The sequence below is a fragment of the Bos javanicus genome, chromosome 15, assembly GCF_032452875.1.
Source record: "Bos javanicus breed banteng chromosome 15, ARS-OSU_banteng_1.0, whole genome shotgun sequence".
NCBI lineage: Eukaryota > Metazoa > Chordata > Mammalia > Artiodactyla > Bovidae > Bos > Bos javanicus.
In genome coordinates this window covers 49,222,498-49,245,637 of record NC_083882.1, presented here as the reverse complement: position 1 = coordinate 49,245,637, position 23,140 = coordinate 49,222,498, and the positions used below count along the sequence as shown (strand labels likewise).

The 23,140-nt window shown below is 36.4% G+C and overlaps 1 protein-coding gene, 1 long non-coding RNA gene and 1 pseudogene across 2 annotated transcripts in view; all 3 read left to right on the top strand.

Annotated features, from left to right (window-relative positions):
* Positions 1-22,799, top strand: part of LOC133261316 (uncharacterized) — a 60,876-nt gene extending 38,077 nt beyond the window's left edge. The window contains exons 2-3 of the long non-coding RNA XR_009741045.1: positions 20,589-20,664; positions 22,687-22,799. This is a non-coding gene — a long non-coding RNA (uncharacterized LOC133261316). The remainder of the gene's footprint in view (positions 1-20,588; positions 20,665-22,686) is intronic.
* LOC133261555 (olfactory receptor 51A7-like) lies at positions 3,156-4,473 on the top strand (annotated as a pseudogene).
* LOC133261553 (olfactory receptor 51A4-like) lies at positions 17,447-18,430 on the top strand. Its single transcript, XM_061440016.1, has one exon. It carries the CDS (start codon positions 17,486-17,488, stop codon positions 18,428-18,430), a length of 945 nt encoding a protein of 314 aa, XP_061296000.1. The 5' UTR covers positions 17,447-17,485.
* Positions 22,800-23,140: the final 341 nt, after the last annotated feature.

Genomic DNA, 23,140 nt, shown 5'->3' with positions numbered 1-23,140 from the left:
AGTGGAGGCATGAAACTCTTTGACTAGTCTTGTCATAGCATAGCTTTGGGCTTTTCAGGTTTTGTAGATGTTTAAAGCTCCTTATTTCTCTTTAGGGTACCTGTTCAGTCTTCGTTGTCTTCCCTGCTGAGTGTTTTCAGTGCTGCTCTCCTGCGACCTGTGTTTCTCTTTTAGTCCTCCCCTCGTATCCTCATTGCTTTGACAGGATCTCTTTTAAAATGACCCCAAGTTGGCACTCGTATATTTTATTCCACATTTGGTACCTAAATTCATGTGCCTTTTAGCCTAAAGAGGCTAGCTAGCCATTTCAGTTATCCTCAAAATTTCCTGGGTAGCAGTCAGACAAATGTAATGTACTTTTTATTCAGTTATACAAAATCTGCATCAAGTGTTCCGAGTAGGTTTTCTTGGTAAGAGAAAAAAGACCATGTCCATATAAGAGAAACAGTAAAGTAAGTATTTGGGATGTAGTTTCATTTTCTTATATTAACAGCTCCATTGAGATACTGTTGTTATATCATAATATTCAAAAACTATTAAAATGATTTCCAAAGTTGGTGAACCATTTTAAAATCCTTCTAGAAATATAGAAGAGTTCAACTTTCTGAGGGGAATTGTGGCGCAGACAGTGAAGAAACTGCTTGCAATGTGGGAGGCCCGGGTTTGATCCCTGGGTTGGGAAGAGCTCCTGGAAAAGAGAACGGCAATCCACACCAATATTCTTGCTTGGAGAATTCCATGGACAGAGAGCCTGGCAAGCTATAGTCCACGGGGTTGCAAAGAGCAGCCAACAACATGACTGAGCAGCCAACAACACTTTTAACTTTCTCCCCATTCTTGCCAACAGTTAAAATTGTCTTTTTTATTTTAGTTCATCTGTGTAAATGAATTGCTATCTGATTTTGATTTTGACTTGCATTTTCCTAATGACTAATGATAGTAAGGTCAGTTTTCATTCCAATACCAAAGAAAGGCAATACCAAAGAATGCTCAAACTACCACACAATTGAACTAATCTCACATGCTAGTAAAGTAATGCTCAAAATTCTCCAAGCCAGGCTTCAGCAATATATGAAACATGAACTTCCTGATGTTCAAGCTGGTTTTAGAAAAGGCAGAGGAACCAGAGATCAAATTGCCAACATCTGCTGGATCCTCAAAAAAGCAAAAGAGTTCCAGAAAAACATCTATTTCTGCTTTATTGACTATGCCAAAGCCTTTGACTGTGTGGATCACAATAAACTGTGGAAAATTCTGACAGATGGGAATACCAGACCACCTGACCTGCCTCTTGAGAAATCTGTATGCAGGTCAGGAAGCAACAGTTAGAAATGGACATGGAACAATAGACTTGTTCCAAATAGGAAAGGAGTACGTCAAGGCTGGATATTGTCACCCTGCTTATTTAACTTATATGCAGAGTACATCATGAGAAACCCTGGACTGGAAGAAGCCCAAGCTGCAATCAAGACTGCAGGGAGAAATATCAATAACCTCAGATATGCAGATGACACCACCCTTATGGCAGAAAGTGAAGAGGAACTAAAAAGCCTCTTGATGAAAGTGAAAGTGGAGAGTCAAAAAGTTGGCTTAAAGCTCAACATTCAGAAAATGAAGATCATGGCATCTGGTCCCATCACATCATGGGAAATAGATGGGGAAACAGTGGAAACAGTGGCAGACTTTATTTTTGGAGGGCTCCACAATCACTGCAGATGGTGACTTCAGCCATGAAATTAAAAGACGCTTACTCCTTGGAAGAAAAGTTATAACCAACCTAGATAGCATATTCAAAAGCAGAGACATTACTTTGCCAACAAAGGTCCGTCTAGTCAAGGCTATGGTTTTTCCAGTGGTCATGTATGGATGGGAGAGTTGGACTGTGAAGAAAGCTGAGCACCGAAGAATTGATGCTTTTGAACTGTGGTGTTGGAGAAGACACTTGCGAGTCCCTTGGACTGCAAGGAGATCCAACCAGTCCATTCTGAAGGAGATCAGTCCTAGGATTTCTTTGGAAGGAATGATGCTGAAGCTGAAACGCTAGTACTTTGGCCACCTCATGTGAAGTGTTGACTCATTGGAAAAGACTCTGATGCTGGGAGGGATTGGGGGCAGGAGAAGAAGGGGACGACAGAGGATAAGATGGCTGGATAGTATCACTGACTCGATGTACCTGAGTCTGAGTGAACTCCAGGAGTTGGTGATGGACAGGGAGGCCTGGCGTGCTGCGATTCATGGGGTCACAAAGAGTCAGACACGACTGAGCAACTGAACTCAACTGAACTGAATGATCTTAAGGATCTTCTTATCTTCATTGTAGAGTTGTAATAGTCCTTCGTATACTCTGGATACAAATCCAGATATATTATTTGCAAATATTTTTATTCTGTGGGTTGTTTTTCTCACTTTCCTGTTGATGTCGTTCGAATATTTTTTACTGTTGATGAATTGTTTTTTACATATGTGCATATTTATGTAACAAATTTCATATTTAGCTTTCTGTTTGTGCCTTTGATGTCATATACATTGTTTAATTCCAGGTCACAAAAATTCATTATCTATGTTTCCTTCTAATACCTTTAGTGCTTTAGCTCTTGAACTTATGTCTGTGGTATATTTTAAGAGAATATTTGTGTAAGGTGTGAAATAGGGGTCTAATGTCATTATTTTGTGTGTGCATATCCAGTTGTCCTAGCCCTATTTTTTTTTAAGAATACTGTTTCTTAAAGTTAAATATTCTTCAGCAACTCCAAATGCAATGCAATTGTGGTAAGTGATGCCCTTCTATGATCCTATATTTATCCATACATTGTTCCAACTAAAGGCCATCACTATCTAAAAACAATGGTATAGGAAATAGAACTTGTGAAATTTACTGCTTCTTTTATGTATGCTAAATCTAAGGGGGGAAAAGTTCGTAGCTAACTGTTGGTGGTTACTTGTTTAAGTTTCTCTTGATATCCTACTTATATGCATGGGTCCTGATACTATTTGTATTTACATATTATGAAATATTATCTTCATACTGTGAGTTACAGGAAAATAGCTGCAGTCCCAAGATTAGTACCAAGCAGTTGACTAAAGCATGTACATTTGAACTAATCTATTTCTTCCATTGCAGGAAGGTCTTTGCAAGATCCGCACTGTGATTCCTTTATACTCCTGCAATATCTATCTTTAACATTTCTGAAGGGGAAATCTCTGCCTTCTTCCTGATTGGGATCCCTGGGATGGAGCATGTGCACATTTGGGTCTCTGTCCCCATCTGCCTTATATACCTTTTTGCTATCCTGGGGAACTGCACCATCTTCTTTCTCATAAAAACAGAGACCTCTCTGTATGAGCCCATGTATTATGTCCTCTCCTTGTTGGCCTTCTCTGATATAGAATTATCCATCTCCTCTCCTCCTACCATGCTGAGAATCTTCTTGTTCAATGCCACTGGAATTTCCCCTGATGCCTGTTTTGCCCAAGAGTTTTTCATTCATGGATTCTCAGCTATGGAGTCATCAGTTCTTTTTATCATGTCCATAGATGACCTTATGGCCATCCACAACCCTCTGAGACACTTCTCAATTCTGACCAGTGCCAGAGTCATTAAAGTTGGCTTTGTATTCACAGCATTATGGTTTTGTTTGTCCTTGTTTTCCCCTTTATTGTAAAAAGGCTGAAATTCATAAGAAAAGCCTTCTATCCCACACCTACTGTGTCCACCAGGGTGTTACGAAGCTGACCTGTACTGACAGCAGGGTCAGTATCACCTCAGATTGTTTATGGCTCTTACTTCTTTATTATATTTGTTGTGCATTTCTGCACCTTACTTGCTAATCCTAAAAATTGTTCTGAGCATCACCTCACACAAAGGCAGTCTCAAGGTCCTCAACACTTGCATCTCCCACATCTGGGCAGTGCTCGTCTTCTAGGTGCCTACTGTCACCTTGGCTGCCCTTCACCACTTTGCCAAAAATGCTTCTCCAGTTATTAGTGTCACCATAGCCGATACCTTCCTTCTGGTTCCCCCTCTAATGAATCCCATCGTGTACTCTGTGAAAAGTCAGCAGATTAGAAATCGAATCCTGGTGAAATTATGTGAGAAACGAAGTTGATGGGCAATTACAGCTGCAGTGGAAGCTCCCCTACTTGGCAATTCCTGAGCAACTGTTGAAATCTGAAGATGGTGATGAAAGAATAGAAACTGAATACAAGGATGCACGGTACATACTTGGTGGGCCCATCAAATATCACGTTGTTTATTTATCTAAGCATTAACAGCAATCTAGAGTAGATGTTTTAGGAGTTAGGCTTGGAATTATAATCTTTTTATAACTAAGTTTTCCACCTCTTCGCTGGTTTTTATCTCTACAGGCAGCCAGCTGTATATCAACCTTAACCACAGCAATATAGTCTCAATTAAGACTAAATAGATTTTCAAAGTATTATTCTAAACAAAAAGAGAAAAACAGTAAAATAACATGTTCCTTTGCAGAATAAAAAAGAAGCCAATTATAGCTCTAATGAACTCAGGCATGGTTAGCAGTATCTGAAGTGTGCTGTGAGATTAACCAAACATATCCCCACACAAACAAAGCATCTCTTACTTGTATGTGTATGCATGTTGGTCATTAGCAATTCAAATAAACTATTAAAAATTCCCCTCTCCTAAAGTACTATGAAATGTGTTTGGAGATAAAAGGCTCATATACATAAAATAATTTAAATGAAATGCAAAAAATAATAGATAAGCAAATATTCATTTATATTTTCAATTGTTTGCAACAGATTTCATAAATTATCTCCTTTAAATGTACATTGAGTTATCTATTCTTTATCCAAGTATGTGCAATGCTATTTGCTATTTTTAAGCAGTATTATTTTTTAATTGTATCCTAAACCACCTAAATCAATGTGCAAGTGACTTAAGAAGCAGATTTTAATCTTTGTCAGTACCCAGCAAAGTACCCATTGCATACCAGTTGTTTGTTGGATTTAAAAACCTCATTATTTTAATCAGTTTCAAAGACATGAATAAAATACGTAATTGTAAAGCCAAAGAATCAAGTAAACTATGTCTGAGAAATCCCATTAATGTAGAGCTCACTTGTTCTGCAAATCAATTTCTTGGGGCATAAAAGAAAATAAAAGCAAGTGAAAGTAGCATTTGGACATTATTTTAAAATGAAATAATACCATGTATATATAAGATCTAATCAGATCCTCACTGAAAGTTCCTAAATGAATTTAAATCTGCTTGTAATCAGAACTAATATCATTAATTCACACTCTGAAAAATAAAAAAAGCCTGCTTTAGTAAATGAGACATATACTCTATTGCAAGTGACAACAAATACAATATTATTTTAATAAAATTTTCTTAGGTAAGATATTACAATGGTTCACAGGTGTGAAATTTGTAGGAACCTGGGGAGCCTTAGCATAACTAAGTGCAGCGAAAGGTCATCAGCATCATTAAACTCTTTCTCTTCCTCCTGTCTTCCTACTTCTATCAGTGTTCTGGATGGAGCTAACCCACATGGTGTGCTAAGTAGACAAAAATTGGATAAATAGGCAGTAGGGACACTTTTTACTTCTTGTTTAACTGGGCTTTCCTGATAGCTCAGCTAGTAAAGAATCTGCCTGCAATGCAGGAGACCCTGGTTCGATTCTGGGTTGGGAAGATCCCCTGGAGAAGGGAAAGGCTACCCGCTCCAGTATTCTGGCCTGGATAATTCCATGGACTGGATAGCCTATGGGGTCGCAAAGAGTCAGACGTAAGTGAGTGACTTTCACTTCACTTAACAGAGGAAAGAGAACTTTCACTATCAGCTCCATTTAGAGATCTAGGGAAAATATTGAATGTAGCTTTCTTAATATCCTGAAGCAGAACTGATCACTATACCCATATAGTGAATATAAATTTAATGTGATTTGGAAAATTGGCCATGTACAAATCTCTACCCCACTATTTCAATCATTGTGATTTAGCATATAAAGTAAGTTTATATATAAGTTATATATTAAATGAAACAAGTTAGTGAGTCTCTCAGTCATGTCCAACTCAGACTATATAGTCCATGGAATTCTCCAGGCCAGAATACTGGAGTGAGTAGCCTTTCCCTTCTCCAGGGGATCTTCCCATCTCAGGGATTGAACCCAGGTCTCCCATATTGCAGGCAGATTCTTTACCAGTTGAGCCACCAGGGTGGCTCAGAGGTTAAAGCATCTGCCTGCAATGCAGGAGACCTGGGTTTGATCCCTGTTTTGGAAAGATTCCCTGGAGAAGGAAATGGTAACCCACTCCAGTATTCTTGCCTGGAGAATCCCATGGACGGAGAAGCCTGGTAGGCTACAGTCCATGGGGTCACAAAGAGTCGGACACGACTGAGTGACTTCACCTTCACCTTCAATATATAAAATAAGGAAATTCTATTTCCAGAAAAGTTGGTGAAATGTCGGATAGAAATAAATCAGACAAAAATAAATAAAATAGACCAAGGAAACCCAATAATTGTCTACTAAAACTGCCAAATATGGCAGACTGACACCAGTGAGAAATAATGTCAAGACCATTACTTAAGGAAAATGATTAGTAAAATATACATAAGAAATTAACTCATGCAGTAGCCAGTAGGGATTTTATTTTAGATCTTAGAAAATACAGCCATCATTAAACCACTGATTACAAACCAATGTATTAGTAATAATTTTTGAATCATTATGGAAAAATAAAGTCATTTTCCGAAGGCTATGCTTAAGGTATAGAGACAGGCACCCAGGTGTATGTCATCTTAACTCATGGCACATATACAGGAGCTACTGAAGGCCCTCTTCTCCATCTTGGCAAGGCACAAGAATCACATGGGAAGCTTTTAAAAGCCTGGATCATAGTATAACATCAAAAGCCAATTAAAGCAGAATGCAAAATTGTTTTTAAGCAGTTCTCCTGTTGATGAATATTAAAGTTATATCCAAATTGTGGCTATAAAGTTTTAATGAAGATCCTTAGAGATATGTGTACTTGAATGAACTAATTTCTTTAGAAATGGGGTTTTTACACCACTGAGTTGGGTATTTATCTAGCTACAGTAGATAATGCCAAACTATTTGTCGTCAAATAATTTGTATCAAATTACACTGTCACCAGTAAAGTATTAGAGTATCAGTTGTTTCATATTTTTACCAAAATTTGTGATTCTCAATGCTTTTAATGTTAGTTATTCTAGTATGGATATCATAGTATCTCATTTAATATTAATTTGCATTTTTCTAAATGCAAATTGCAAGTGCCAGTTCAGTACACCGCCTATTTTTAATGCTCTTTTCCTATTCATCTGTAGGAATTCTTTATATATCCTTGTCAGATATATGTATGAGAATATCTATCCCAGTGGGTGGTGTGCCTTTTCAGTCTCATAAAAATGTCTTTCAGTGAATAGTTCTTTCTTTTAATTAAATGCAAATGATCAATTATTTTTGCTTCAGGATTAATCTTTCTGTGTATTTGGTTTTATCAGGCTCATGAAAATATTATAATTTTTCTTCTATGATCTTTTTCTTTTTGTATTTAGTACTTAGGTCTATTATCTAACAAATTAATTTTTGATAAAGTTTAAATTAAGACTTTTTCTCACTATTTGTCTATACTTTATTCTATTTCTTGAAATGAACCTTCCTTTCCCTTTCGAATTATGTCACTGTCATAAATCAAGTGATATTAAATGTATGTGTCAGTATCTGAAATGTTTTATTCCATTACTTTATCTAATTCTCATATTAATACCACACTGCTTAATAAATGCAGCTTAAGAGTTAGTCATGAAATGTAATGCTTAATTCATCCAACTTTTTTTTTTCTTATTTTACATATCCTGGCTCTTTGCGTTCTTATATAAAATTTACAATCAACTTGTCAGTATTCCCTATAAAATCTACTAGAATTGGATTAGAATTTTACTAAATCAACATGTCATTTTGGGAAGAACTGTCATCGTAACATCATAGAGTTTTCCAAAAAATAAGATATATCTATTATTTAGATCTTCTAGAAATTGTTTGCATTATTGTGGCTTTCAGTTTAAAATCTTGGAAGTATTTTATTACATTTATTTTTATATATTTGATGTTTTGAAGTCTATTGTACATGACTTTTTAAATTTTAATTTCAGATTTTTTTAATTATGCAGAATTTCAGTTTTGTATATGGTTTTTATATCAGGCCAGCTTTTCTAATTTCACTTATGTTTAATGTTTATATATGTTATATTTACCATTTAACCATTTGCAAACAGATATTTTTGTTTTACCTTTAAAACTGTTATACTTTCATTTCTTTTTTGGACATTTCATATAATTTTGGACAAAAATACTGAGAAACATCTTTGACTTTTCCTTACATCAGTGGGTAAATGTTCAATTTTTTTTTTCATTAAAATAATGTTAGCTTTTGTATTTTAAATTGTCTACATAATTTTATGTATTTATTTATTGACTGCGCTGGGTCTTCACTACTGTGTGGTCTTTTCTCTAGTTGTGGCGAGCGTGGGCTATCTCTAGTTGCCGTGTGTGGGCTTCTCATTGCAGTGGCTGCTCTTGTTGCTGAGCACAGGCTCCAGGGGACATGGGCTTCAGTAGTTGTGATTCCTGGGCTCTAGATCACAGGTTCAACAGTTGTGGCATGCAGGCTTAGTTGCTCTGTGGCATGTGGGGTCTTCTTGGACCAGGGATTGAACTTGTGTCTCCTGCATTGGCAGGTGGATTCTTTATCACTGAGCTACCTGGGAAGCCCAGCTTTTCTATTTTTATATATGTCTTTTTCAAATTAAAGTACTACTCTTCTACTTCTAATTTACTCAGAGTTTTGTAATTAAAAATATTGTAATTTTATTTAATGAGATAATCATATGGTTTTTATCCCTTTTGTCTATTAGAATAAGGCACATTCATAATTTCTTTGAAGTATAATTTCTTGGGATAATCTGTATTTCACCATGACATATTATCTTTTTTATAGGTCACTATATACTATTTGCTGTTTGTTAAATATATGGATCTATGTTCATAGCCATATTAGCCATTAATTACTTTTTCTTATGATTGTCTTGTTTAGATGTCACTCATGAAGCCAATTAGAAATTGGTCTATTTTCTGAAAGAGCAGGTACAATATTGATATTATTTCTTTCTTAAATGTATGCAGTGAATTCATATGAAACCTTCTTGACTTTAGGTTTTCTTTGAAACCTTTTTTTTTTTTTACGAGTTGGTGATGGACAGGGAGGCCTGGCGTGCTACAGTTTGTGGGGCCGCAGAAAGTCGGACATGACTGAGCGACTGAACTGAACTGAACTGAACTGAGTGAAGAGTTACATCTTCAGTTTAGAGGTTAATTTCATAGGTCATTGAGTTAATGGAGCCTCAGTTTGAGAAAGAGTTCCCTCTACTGGCTGATCTAAGCCAGAGCCTATTGTCTCATGATACTTGTTCATTGTTGATGTATTTAAGATAAGGAGGTTACACTACTGAATATAAGAAAATCATTGCTAGGTTTTATTTCATTTTTTTCTGATTTGGGTAGAGGTTCTTGGAGCCTTCTTCCCCCCCACCCACCCCCCAGTGAACTTTGTTGAGGTATACTTTACCTGAAATAAAAGACATACATACTTGTGTAACCACCACCATTACCCAATCAAGATTTTGAACATTTGTACACCTCTAAAAAGTTCTACTGTGCATTTTCGCAGTCAGTCCCCAATCCTGATCCCCCATGTCTCCAGGAAACCACAAATCTGCTGTCTCTTGGCATAGATTGTATTGCTTGTTAAGAATGTTAAATAAATAAATCACTTAGTATGTAAAAAAATAAATAAATAAAAAATAAAAAGTATTAAAAATTTTTGACAGATATGAAACAATCCAGATTTTCTCTTTCTTGTTTGAGTTCTGGACACTAATGTTTTTCAAAGGTATTTTCATGTTACATGGCATCATGTTACATGATGCCATTTAACTTAACTTATGTACAGTAAAAATAGTTGTGTATTATATTCATCATATTTATTTAACTTTATATCTGAAAGATCTGTATATTATGTTCCTATTTTCATTATTAATATGCACTTTGTTTTCTCTCTTGATAAGTTTTCCTAAGTTTTTAAATGGATTTTCTTTATTAAACTTTTCAAATTACCAAATTTCTGCTTTGTTGACTTTTACTATTTTATGATAGATTTCCATTTCATTGACTTCTGATCTTACCTTCCTTTCTCCATTGGATTTAACATATCATTCTCTTATTATCTTCTTGAAATGGATGTTATATTTTTGTTTTCAACCTATTATTCTTTCCTAATAAATGAATTTCACCTGTATTTTACCATAGAGGTACTGCTTAAGCTGCATCCCATCTATTTGATATGCATATCTTTATTAACATTTAGTACATAGGACCAAGAAAAACTTCAAATAGACTGTAATGTTTTGTTTTATCACAAGAAAATTACATCAAGGTTGTATCACAAAATATTTGATACACTGCATAATTCATATTTCTTATAATATAGTTATGTTTTAAATATACTTTATATACAAGTAAAACTTTGTAATAGTATGTAAATTAAACATGCAAAAATAGGTGTCAGTTTACAAAATAAAAATCCATATGAATAGACGTTACATTTACCAAAATCTGTGCTTTTACTCTATGACAGACATAGCTATTAATAAATGGAAACCATACTAAAGATAAAAAAAATAAAAATGGTATGTGTTACATGATGCCAGTTTAAAAAATGCAATCCCCTCATTCATTCAAGAAATACTTACAAGCTACCACAAGCCATTCAATGTGCTATTGACTGGACATATCAAAATAAAAAGGACAAACGCCCTAAAGTGCCCTATTGTATGTTAACTGCATCATCAAGGGACAAATGGGATCAGTCTCCAAAGTTGGACAATAAGCAAGTAAATGCATACAACCATCATCACAATTGTTATACACACACACACACACACACACATGCACGCACTAATAACAAGGAACCAAGATTAATCCTTCTATCTCTTTTATAACAAGGACCCAGAGAACATTCAGAGATAAAGAAAGTGGAAGTTAGAAAATTCTTGACTATCTAGCCAAGAGGATTTCCTTTGAGGGGATATAAACAATAGGGCATTGGTAAAATAAAATTATTATGACAAAATTCAGAAAACTTATTCCAGAAAATTATGGTAAAATTTTGTTGTGCTTCCTCTTTTTGGTCAATTCTATATTTGTGCTTATCCAAAAGCTATGTATTAATGGAAGCGAGTATAGATATAATATCAAGAGCATTACCTTAGGATCCTCGAACTAGCATTTTGTTTCCTTGCAAAAGTACAACAAAGATAAGGTCACATGTTCTGTATCAGTCCCCAAAATTAACTAGTAGGCAACTAAGGACGCTGAAAATAGTATGGAATTCCAGACAACAATCCAATCCCTAACTCCTTAAATATTGACAATTCCAATTGCTTAATATATGTTTTAGTTCAGTTCAGTCATTCAGTCGTGTCCGACTCTTTGCAACCCCATGAATCGCAGCACACCAGGCCTCCCTGTCCATCACCAACACCCAGAGTTCACTCAAACTCATGTCCATCGAGTCCGTGATGCCATCCAGCCATCTCATCCTCTGTCGTCCCCTTCTCGCCCTGCCCCTAATCCCTCCCAGAATCAGGGTCTTTTCCAATGAGTCAACTCTTCACATCAGGTGGCCAAAGTATTGGAGTTTCAGCTTTAGCATCAGTCCTTCCAATGAACACCCAGGACGGATCTCCTTTAGGATGGACTGGTTGGATTTCCTTGCAGTCCAAGGGACTCTCAAGAGTCTTCTCCAACACCACAGTTCAAAAGCATCAATTCTTCAGTGCTCAGCTTTCTTCACAGTCCAACTCTCACATCCCTACATGACCACTGGAAAAACCATAGCCTTGACTAGACGGACCTTTGTTGGCAAAATAATGTCTCTGCTTTTGAATATGCTATCTAGGTTGGTCATAACTTTCCTTCCAAGGGGTAAGCATCTTTTAATTTCATGGCTGAAATCACCATCTGCAGTGATTCTGGAGCCCTCCAAAAATAAAGTCTGCCACTGTTTCCACTGTTTCCTCATCTATTTCCCATGATGTGATGGGACCAGATGCCATGATCTTCGTTTTCTGAATGTTGAGCTTTAAGCCAACTTTTTTACTCTCCACTTTCACTTTCATCAAGAGGCTTTTGAGTTCCTCTTCACTTTCTGCCGTAAGGGTGGTGTCATCTACATATCTGAAGTTATTGATATTTCTCCCAGCAATCTTGGTTCCAGCTTGTGCTTCTTCCAGTCCAGTTTAGTTATCAGGAATCAGACCTCAGCTCCTACCTTATCTCTAATGTACAACCCTGATATGACCTTGGACAGATTATGTGAACTCCTTGAGAAACGTTTTCTTGATCAATAAAATGAAGATAATAATTATAGTTACCATTGTTCAAAAGAGTCGATTCAAAATCATTATCCAGCAATGAATGAAAATAAATGGAACAATTTAGATTCTTAATTTAAATTTTGGCTAATACTATGTGCAAAATGTGAGAGACAAGAGTTTAAAGGGCTCAGATTTTGAACTTTTGACATATTAAGTATAAAGGATTAACATGCCCTACATAAAGGACAGATTTGGAAAGGCAGAAGATTACATCTAATGTTAAACAAGTTGATTTTAAGGGATATTTAGTTAACAGTGTTCAGGAACATTTAGAAGGATGGATCTAGGGTTCAAAAGTAAAGGCTAGGCTAAAAGACATGTCATAGGATCTTTGTCTTACATCACTTCCCTGAATGCCAATGTTCAACCCATAGCATCTCTGCTTTGGCATTGTCCATGGCAGAGAAGCAGTATCTGAATCAAACACTCAACAGAAATAACAGGAGACTTTATTTAACATATACCATGTCTCTATCATGCTCAGTTATTAAGGACCTCTCTCCAACTGAAATAAACCCTAGCTCAAAGTCTAGATGGAGAAGGTGATGGCAACCCACTCCAGTACTCTTGTCTGGAAAATCCCATGGATGCAGGAGCCTTGTAGGCTGCAGGCCATGGGGTCGCTAAGAGTTGGACACGACTGAGTGACTTCACTTTCACTTTATACTTTCATGCATTGGAGAAGGAAATGGCAACCCACTCCAGTGTTCTTGCCTGGAGAATCCCAGGGACAGGGGAGCTTGATGGGCTGCCATCTATGGGGTCACACAGAGTTGGACACGACTGAAGCAACTTAGCAGCAGCAGCAAAATCTAGATCCTCATTTACTTCCTTTACTGTTAACCATCTCTGTGGACTTACTATGTCGCACATGTTTATTTTTATTTTATTTTTTTTATTCTTCCAATTTTATTTTATTTTTAAACTTTACATAATTGTATTAGTTTTGCCAAATATCAAAATGAATCCGCCACAGGTATACATGTGTTCCCCATCCCGAACCCTCCTCCCTCCTCCCTCCCCATACCATCCCTCTGGGCCGTTCCAGTGCACCAGCCCCAAGCATCCAGCATCATGCATCGAACCTGGACTCGTGACTCGTTTCCTACATGATATTTTACATGTTTCATTGCCATTCTCCCAAATCTTCCCACCCTCTCCCTCTCCCACAGAGTCCATAAGACTGTTCTATACATCAGTGTCTCTTTTGCTGTCTCGTACACCGGGTTATTGTTACCATCTTTCTAAATTCCATATATATGTGTTAGAATACTGTATTTATGTTTTTCCTTCTGGCTTACTTCACTCTGTATAATAGGCTCCAGTTTCATCCACCTCATTAGAACTGATTCAAATGTATTCTTTTTAATGGCTGAGTAATACTCCATTGTGTATATGTACCACAGCTTTCTTATCCATTCATCTGCTGATGGACATCTAGGTTGCTTCCATGTCTTGGCTATTATAAACAGTGCTGCGATGAACATTGGGGTACACGTGTCTCTTTCCCTTCTGGTTTCCTCAGTGTGTATGCCCAGCAGTGGGGTTGCTGGATCATGAGGCAGTTCTATTTCCAGTTTTTTAAGGAATCTCCACACTGTTCTCCATAGTGGCTGTACTAGTTTACATTCCCACCAACAGTGTAAGAGGGTTCCCTTTTCTCCACACCCTCTCCAGCATTTATTATTTGTAGACTTTTGGATCGCAGCCATTCTGACTGGTGTGAAATGGTACCTCATAGTGGTTTTGATTTGCATTTCTCTGATAATGAGTGATGTTGAGCATCTTTTCATGTGTTTGTTAGCCATCTGTATGTCTTTTTTGGAGAAATGTCTATTTAGTTCTTTGGCCCATTTTTTGATTGGGTCGTTTATTTTTCTGGAGTTGAGCTGTAGGAGTTGCTTGTATATTTTTGAGATTAGTTGTTTGTCGGTTGCTTCATTTGCTATTATTTTCTCCCATTCTGAAGGCTGTCTTTTCACCTTGCTAATAGTTTCCTTTGATGTGCAGAAGCTTTTAAGGTTAATTAGGTCCCATTTGTTTATTTTTGCTTTTATTTCCAATATTCTGGGAGGTGGGTCATAGAGGATCCTGCTGTGATGTATGTCGGAGAGTGTTTTGCCTATGTTCTCCTCTAGGAGTTTTATAGTTTCTGGTCTTACGTTTAGATCTTTAATCCATTTTGAGTTTATTTTTGTGTGTGGTGTTAGAAAGTGGTCCAGTTTCATTCTTTTACAAGTGGTTGACCAGATTTCCCAGCACCACTTGTTAAAGAGATTGTCTTTAATCCATTGTATATTCTTGCCTCCTTTGTCGAAGATAAGGTGTCCATATGTGCGTGGATTTATCTCTGGGCTTTCTATTTTATTCCATTGATCAATATTTCTGTCTTTGTGCCAGTACCATACTGTCTTGATAACTGTGGCTTTGTAGTAGAGCCTGAAGTCAGGTAGGTTGATTCCTCCAGTTCCATTCTTCTTTCTCAAGATCGCTTTGGCTATTCGAGGTTTTTTGTATTTCCATACAAATTGTGAAATTATTTGTTCGAGCTCTGTGAAGAATACTGTTGGTAGCTTGATAGGGATTGCGTTGAATCTATAAATTGCTTTGGGTAGTATACTCATTTTCACTATATTGATTCTTCCAATCCATGAACATGGTATATTTCTCCATCTATTAGCGTCCTCTTTGATTTCTTTCACCAGTGTTTTATAGTTTTCTATATATAGGTCTTTAGTTTCTTTAGGTAGATATATTCCTAAGTATTTTATTCTTTCTGTTGCAATGGTGAATGGAATTGTTTCCTTAATTTCTCTTTCTGTTTTCTCATTATTAGTGTATAGGAATGCAAGGGATTTCTGTGTGTTGATTTTATATCCTGCAACTTTACTGTAGTCATTGATTATTTCTAGTAATTTTCTGGTGGACTCTTTAGGGTTTTCTATGTAGAGGATCATGTCATCTGCAAATAGTGAGAGTTTTACTTCTTCTTTTCCAATTTGGATTCCTTTTATTTCTTTTTCTGCTCTGATTGCTGTGGCCAAAACTTCCAAAACTATGTTGAATAGTAATGGTGAAAGTGGGCACCCTTGTCTTGTTCCTGACTTTAGAGGAAATGCTTTCAATTTTTCACCATTGAGGATAATGTTTGCAGTGGGTTTGTCATATATAGCTGTTATTATGTTGAGGCATGTTCCTTCTATTCCTGCTTTCTGGAGAGTTTTTATCATAAATGGATGTTGAATTTTGTCAAAGGCTTTCTCTGCATCTATTGAGATAATCATATGGTTTTTATTTTTCAATTTGTTAATGTGGTGTATTACATTGATTGATTTGCGGATATTGAAGAATCCTTGCATCCCTGGGATAAAGCCCACTTGATCATGGTGTATGATCTTTTTAATGTGTTGTTGGATTCTGATTGCTAGAATTTTGTTAAGGATTTTTGCATCTATGTTCATCAGTGATATTGGCCTGTAGTTTTCTTTTTTTGTGGGATCTTTGTCAGGTTTTGGTATTAGGGTGATGGTGGCCTCATAGAATGAGTTTGGAAGTTTACCTTCCTCTGCAATTTTCTGGAAGAGTTTGAGCAGGATAGGTGTTAGCTCTTCTCTAAATTTTTGGTAGAATTCAGCTGTGAAGCCGTCTGGACCGGGGCTTTTGTTTGCTGGAAGATTTTTGATTACAGTTTCAATTTCCATGCTTGTGATGGGTCTGTTAAGATTTTCTATTTCTTCCTGGTCCAGTTTTGGAAAGTTGTACTTTTCTAAGAATTTGTCCATTTCTTCCACGTTGTCCATTTTATTGGCATATAATTGTTGATAGTAGTCTCTTATGATCCTTTGTATTTCTGTGTTGTCTGTTGTGATCTCTCCATGTCTCCCATGTTTATTTTTAGTCTCAGAATAGATCCAGCTTAGCTGAAATCCCAAGAAAACTCAGTGCCCCTAGAGGAGGTGTCTTGGAAAGAAGAGGCAAACCCTCATATATAAGGAGACTTTGGTAAGAGACAAATGGCTTTTGGGATTTTATGCTAGAATCCTTCAGCTGCTCTCAAAAGTCTTCTGCAAAATATCCCATTCTCTGGTAAGCTCTCAAATTATCTTTATCTACTTTGTGTTCACTTTACTTCTCTTCTTTGTAAATAAACCATTTAGAACTTTACATAGAGCAGGATACATCTCCAAATGTCATATACCTAAGAAAATTGTTCATTTCAGAAACTATGTAAATGATCTATTCACTTTTTAAGATATCAGTCTTCAACAGAGTTCAAATTCTCCTAAATCATGATACCGAGCTCTTCAGATTATTGTTCTCCTGTGAACATGACACAATTCATCACACATTCCAGGTCAGAAGAAAAAGAGATGTAATTTGTCAGTATTCAGTAGTAACTGCCCTTTCAAATATATAAATGATTTGAAAACCATGGGTTTTTTTTAAAAGGGTATTTAACCAACAATCTTCAGATAGTAAGGGGTGGAACTAAGGGTAGTTTGGTTTTTAGAAGATCATATTTCTTTGAGAGTTCCAAGAAGTACATAGAAATTAAGTTGTGAGACTCCTTTGCCTTCATGTAGTGTCATTCCAGAAATCACATATTCTGTCCAACATCTCATCTAGAATGTGAAAGAAAGAAATTATAGAGGCTTCTAGATTAATTGATTAAGGTTTACTAATATTTCACAAGGAAAAAGAAACCAAGTTTTCATCTGAATGCAAAATATATTTCTAATTTCTCTATTTAGGAAAAACTTGCCCAGAAGTAATTTTGTTAGTCTGTGATACAGGTAGATTCTATTCTGAAGTGGAAACCGCTTCTCACAATATGATAGTCATATAAATGCTTTGGTCTGTCAAAAGACAACTAAACAGTCAGAACTTAAGCGTTGCATTTTTTCAACTAAATTTCCAGATATTCATATTGTTTTTTTTGACTCAAAGCTCTATATATCATTGCAGAGCCCTCTAAATTCATCATGTCCATTATCAACATATCACATGCTGAAATCACCACCTTCATCTTGGTTGGGATGCCGGGGCTAGAATATGCACACATCTGGATATCTATTCCAATGTGCAGCATGTATCTTATTGCTCTTCTGGGAAACTGCACCATCCTTTTCATCATTAAGACAGAACCATCCTTGCATGAGCCTGTGTACTATTTCCTTTCCATGTTGACTTTGTCTGACACGGGCCTATCCTTTTCCTCTCTTCCCACTATGTTGAGGATCTTCTTATTTAAAGCTTCTGAAATCTCTGCAAATGCCTACTTTGCTCAGCAATTCTTCATCCATGGATTCACAGCACTGGAATCCTCAGTGCTCCTGATCATGTCGTTCGATTGCGTCCTAGCCATCCACAACCCTCTGAGATACAGCTCCCTTCTTACAACTCTCAGAGTTGCCCAAATTGGAATTGTATGCTTTTTCAAGAGCTTCTTCCTGGTTCTTCCCTTTCCCTTCACTTTGAGAATGTTGAAATATTGTGAGAAATGCCAACTATCACATTCCTACTGTCTCCACCAGGATGTCGTGAAGCTGGCCTGCTCTGACAACCAGATTGATGTCATTTATGGCTTTTTTGGAGCACTCTGCCTTATGGTAGACTTTATGCTCATTGCTGTGTCTTACATCCTAATCCTCAAGACTGTGCTTGGAATTGCATCCCAAAAGGAACAGCTCAAGGCCCTCAATACTTGTGTTTCACACATCTGTGCAGTGATCATCTTCTATCTGCCCATCATCAACCTTGCCATTGTTCATCCTTTTGTCCAGCATGTCTCTCCCCTCTTCAATGTTCTTATGACAAATGTTCTTTTACTTGTGCCTCCACTGATGAATCCCATTGTGTACTGTGTCAAAACCAGGCAGATTAGAGTAAAAGTTGTAGCAAAATTATGTCAGAAACAAATATATTAATAATGGTCATAGATAATAGGCAATATATGGTGGAATGTCTTGCATAAAAGGTTAAAGATGTGTTTGAGAAAACCTAATATTTGTCACCAATAATCATCAATATATTTTTGTTATTATCATCAAATTTATTTCATTCAAATTGATTACTGTCCACGGGCATAAAATAGGAAATGCTGTGTATTTTGAGGGGGTCTCCATCCAAATTAACGAAAAAGAAAATGATGCCTGATGATGTCATCTTTTATAAAAGAACCAAATTGCAATCAAGACAGACAAATGGAAGCTCCTATACTTGTAACAAAACTTAATTCCTCATCTTCACATTCAGTTTATCCATAATATGTTCTTTCGATTCTAAACACAATGTATATCTTAATTAGATCTCCTCACTATCTCTTTTAATCATCCTAGTATGTCACCAGCACTTCTTTAGTGAAATACCCCAGTAACCTTCTTAGTTTTTAAATGTCTACTTTTTGCTACTTACTGATTCTCTATGCAAGATAACAGTGAACTTTTAAAAAAGACCAATTTAATGATGCAATTTTTATTTTAAATATAAACTATTACTTCTTTGGGAATAGATTTAAGAAATAAAGTACCTACTGTAAGTTGATACATGTTCTTTATCCTCTCTCAGTTGAGTTCAGTTCACTCACTCAGTCGTGTCCAACTCTTTGCGACCCCATGAATCTCAGCACGCTAGGCCTCCCTGTCCATCACCAACTCCCGGAGTTCACTCAGACTCACGTCCATGGAGTCAGTGATGCCATCCAGCCATCTCATCCTCTGTCGTCCCCTTCTCCTCTTGCCCCCAATCCCTCCCAGCATCAGAGTCTTTTCCAATGAGTCAACTCTTCACATCAGGTGGCCAAAGTACTGGAGTTTCAGCTTTAGCATCATTCCTTCCAAAGAACACCCAGGGCTGATCTCCTTTAGAATGGACTGGTTGGATCTTCTTGCAGTCCAAGGGACTCTCAAGAGTCTTCTCCAACACCACAGTTCAAAAGCATCAATTCTTCGGCATCCAACTCTCACATCCATACACGACCACTGGAAAAACCATAGCCTTGACTAGACGGACCTTTGTTGGCAAAGTAATGTCTCTGCTTTTCAATATGCTATCTAGGTTGGTCTTAACTTTTCTTCCAAGGAGTAAGCATCTTTTAATTTCATGGCTGCCGTAACCATCTGCTGTGATTTTTGAGCCCCAAAAAATAAAGTCTGACACTGTTTCCACTGTTTCCCCATCTATTTCCCATGATGTGATGGGACCAGATGCCATGATCTTCGTTTTCTGAATGTTGAGCTTTAAGCCAACTTTTTCACTCTCCTCTTTCACTTTCATCAAAGGCTTTTTAGTTCCTCTTCACTTTCTGCCATAAGGGTGGTGTCATCTGCACATCTGAAGTTATTGATACTTCTCCCAGAAATCTTGATTCCAGCTTGTGCTTCTTCCAGGCCAGCATTTCTCATGATGTACTCTGCATATAAGTTAAATAAGCAGGGTGGGTGCCCATTTAAAGCATGACTATTTAATGCCACATATTTAATTTTGTGACATTAGTTTCTTTAGATGCTCTTTGTTAAATGCCTACTTTAGCCACTTTACTACACGTTTATGAAAAAATGATTGACCCCATGAGAAGGTCTTGTGTAACACATTTAACTGAGTACAATCAACCCAGTTAATTTAACTGTAGAGTAAGCTCTGACAGTTCGTTTTCTTTATGTAATGCCAGTGCCTGACTTTGACCTTTGATTGCCAAGAGACATTTTCAAAGAAGGATGCCCTTTCTTTGAAGGGCACATTTGCCACATAACTAGAAAAAGAGCCAAGCCAAACCCCTACCATCTCCCTACCCCCATCTGGCTCCTCTGTTGTAGAGATCTTGGTTGATTTCCATAACTGTCCATTTTGAGTCCTTTTTTTGTTTTTTCTTTTCCAGCAATTTAATTTCTGCTCTCTCTGTTTAAATTCACCATTAAAAAGTGAGTCTGCAAACTTGTTGTCCAATCCCCAATCCCAATAAAAGCAGAACTCCAGATCTGTGTCTCTCTCTCCTCCCCCCTCCCCAGTGCCCTCACTGTGTGGCCCCAGGTATACTATACAATTCCTAGGGCTTGTAAATATTAAAACTTTTATTTTTTTCCAAAGTTTCCTATTGCTGAGGACATCTTGCAATCATAATAAGAACCACAAGAGCCAGTCCAGCCACAAACGTTGGATATAGGTAGGCTGAGACAATCAAAACATAATAATTGAATGCATTATTATTTCTTAGTAATTTGAAATCCTACACATACCATATATCAAACACGTGTAACGTATCTGTATATGTGCTTCTATGTGTCTGTGCATGAGCTTTCCCAGTGTGAGAGCTTCTGAAACATACAGGCCTGAATTCTTTCTCCTTTCAATTTTCTTAGATCATTATCAGAATTTTAAAAAATATACATGTAAATATTTTACAATACGAATAAACTAAAAAGATATTGTTGCAAAAAAGTTTTTAAAAATCAATAAAATGTAATAGCATGATTTTAGAAGATTCTTAAAAGGTAAGGAGTAGAAGATAGCTGATTCACTGTTAAAATGAACCACTCTCTCAAAATAAATAGTAAAACTAAAAATCAATGACAAAATATTTAAGCATCCCTTCAAAACTGACTAACAGGACAAGATATCCCATATCATCATCTATATTCAATTTGGATTCAGGTCTTAGAACACTAAGATTAATGAGAAAATAATAAAAATGGAAGGTAGAACAGACATACAAGAATTCCTGAAAATAATCCAGGATTTAAAAAAAAAAAAAAAAGGATAGATAAATAGAAGAATGAATAAATGTAGCATAATTCAAGAGGAAAATAATAATACATTTTAAAATGTAAGACTGGCCTATTGATTTTGATACAATAGAAATGCTAGTCAACCTAATTGAAGATAGACAATTTTCATCAATCACATTTACTTGATTATTATCTTTAGACAAAGTTAATCACTCAGAAGCAAATCCAACATGATGGACAGAGTTTCTTCCATCTACCAAAATCATGTGTTAGGAGAATAAAGTTGCATTTCTCAAAGTGTGGTCCTTGGACCACCAATGAAAGCATCACCTAGGAGTTTATTAAATGTACAGGAACTTATGATCCACTCAAAATATATTGAATCAAAATATTCATTTTAACAAAACCTTCAGGTGATTGATCTTCACATTAAAGTTTAAGAGGCACTTTAGTAAAGCACTTCTTTATTGACAAAAGTGTGAGAATTTAGTGTGATTGTGTATTAGTGGGGTTTGAAGGCTTGCAGGAAGTGTAAAGCCACTGAGAATTCATTTCTCTCTAATTTCCACATTTCTAATTATGTCATAAGATTATGATATTTGAGAAAGTAGATATGATTTATACAGCAAAGACAGGCTGGCTACATTTGATTGCTGACCTATATTTTACTCATATTTGTTCCAAAGAGTATTCCCTGTATCTGCCTACAAGTAAGTATACTATAAATCTACACAGCATAACATGACTAACTCCACCAACTGAATAAATAGGATTGAGTAAGAAACTAAAGAGGCAAGCAGTAAAGTGGGAGAAGATATATGCTATACATCACCAACAAAGGGCTTAGCTTATATTTATTTAAATACTTTGGCAAATCAATTAGAGAAAGACAGGTAATCCAATAGAAAATGGACAAAAGGATTCAATAGATGCTTCAAAAAGAGGAATTACAAATGAGCAGTAAACATATTAATAGAGAAGTATATTTTCATGTTAGAAGAAAATTAATATACAAAATTGATAGTATGATCTTTTTCAGAACTTGATATTCTAAATACCTAGTTAATTTATCCTGAAACATCTTGGCAGATGAGTCAAGAGCAAGAGTTGATGAATGGCTATTGGGTTTTAATATGGTCTCCAAGATCTAGTCATAGTTAATTTCTTTAGTCTGAGCCTGTGTTATAAGGTGTTAGATTCATCTCCCATGAGTCAACCCCTAAGATTTCCCATGAAGTATGGTGTTATTCATTAGGCAGAGCTTGTTGTAGTCAACTCCAAGGGTCCTCTAGGCTTTATAAGACAGGGGTTACAAAGCAAAAAAGGGGAGTCTAAGGATGCTTCCCAGATTCTAATATCATATTGGTAAAAAATAATCTCAAAGAAGGTAAGATATAATTCTATTCATTCAGGATATTTGACATAATTTTCATTCCATTTTCTATTTGTATTCTCAATAGATATGCTAGATGTTAAAAGCAAATCAGCAGATGCCCATGGAGATAGAAAATCTTATAGAACAACCAAGGAGAAATGGAATGTATGTGTTGATAAGGGTATGTGTCCAGAGATGTCTTAGAAATGCCCTGTCTGGATGATATACGTGAGAAGGGTGAAACAGAAAATGTAGTCTCTCAATCATGTCCAACTCTTTGCAGCTCCATGAACAGGCTCCTCTGTCCTTGGAATTTTCCAGGCAAGAATACTGAAATGGGTAGCCATTTCCTCCTCCAGAGGATCTTTCCTACCCAGGGGTCGAACCCAGGTCTGCTACATTGCAGACAGACTCTTTACTGTCTGAGTCACTGGGGAAGCCTGTATGTCTCAAAAACCACATGATTCATTTTATCTATGTCTCATAGGTAGATTCATGGCCTTAGACAAATTATTGTACCTCTCTAAGACCTGTTTTGA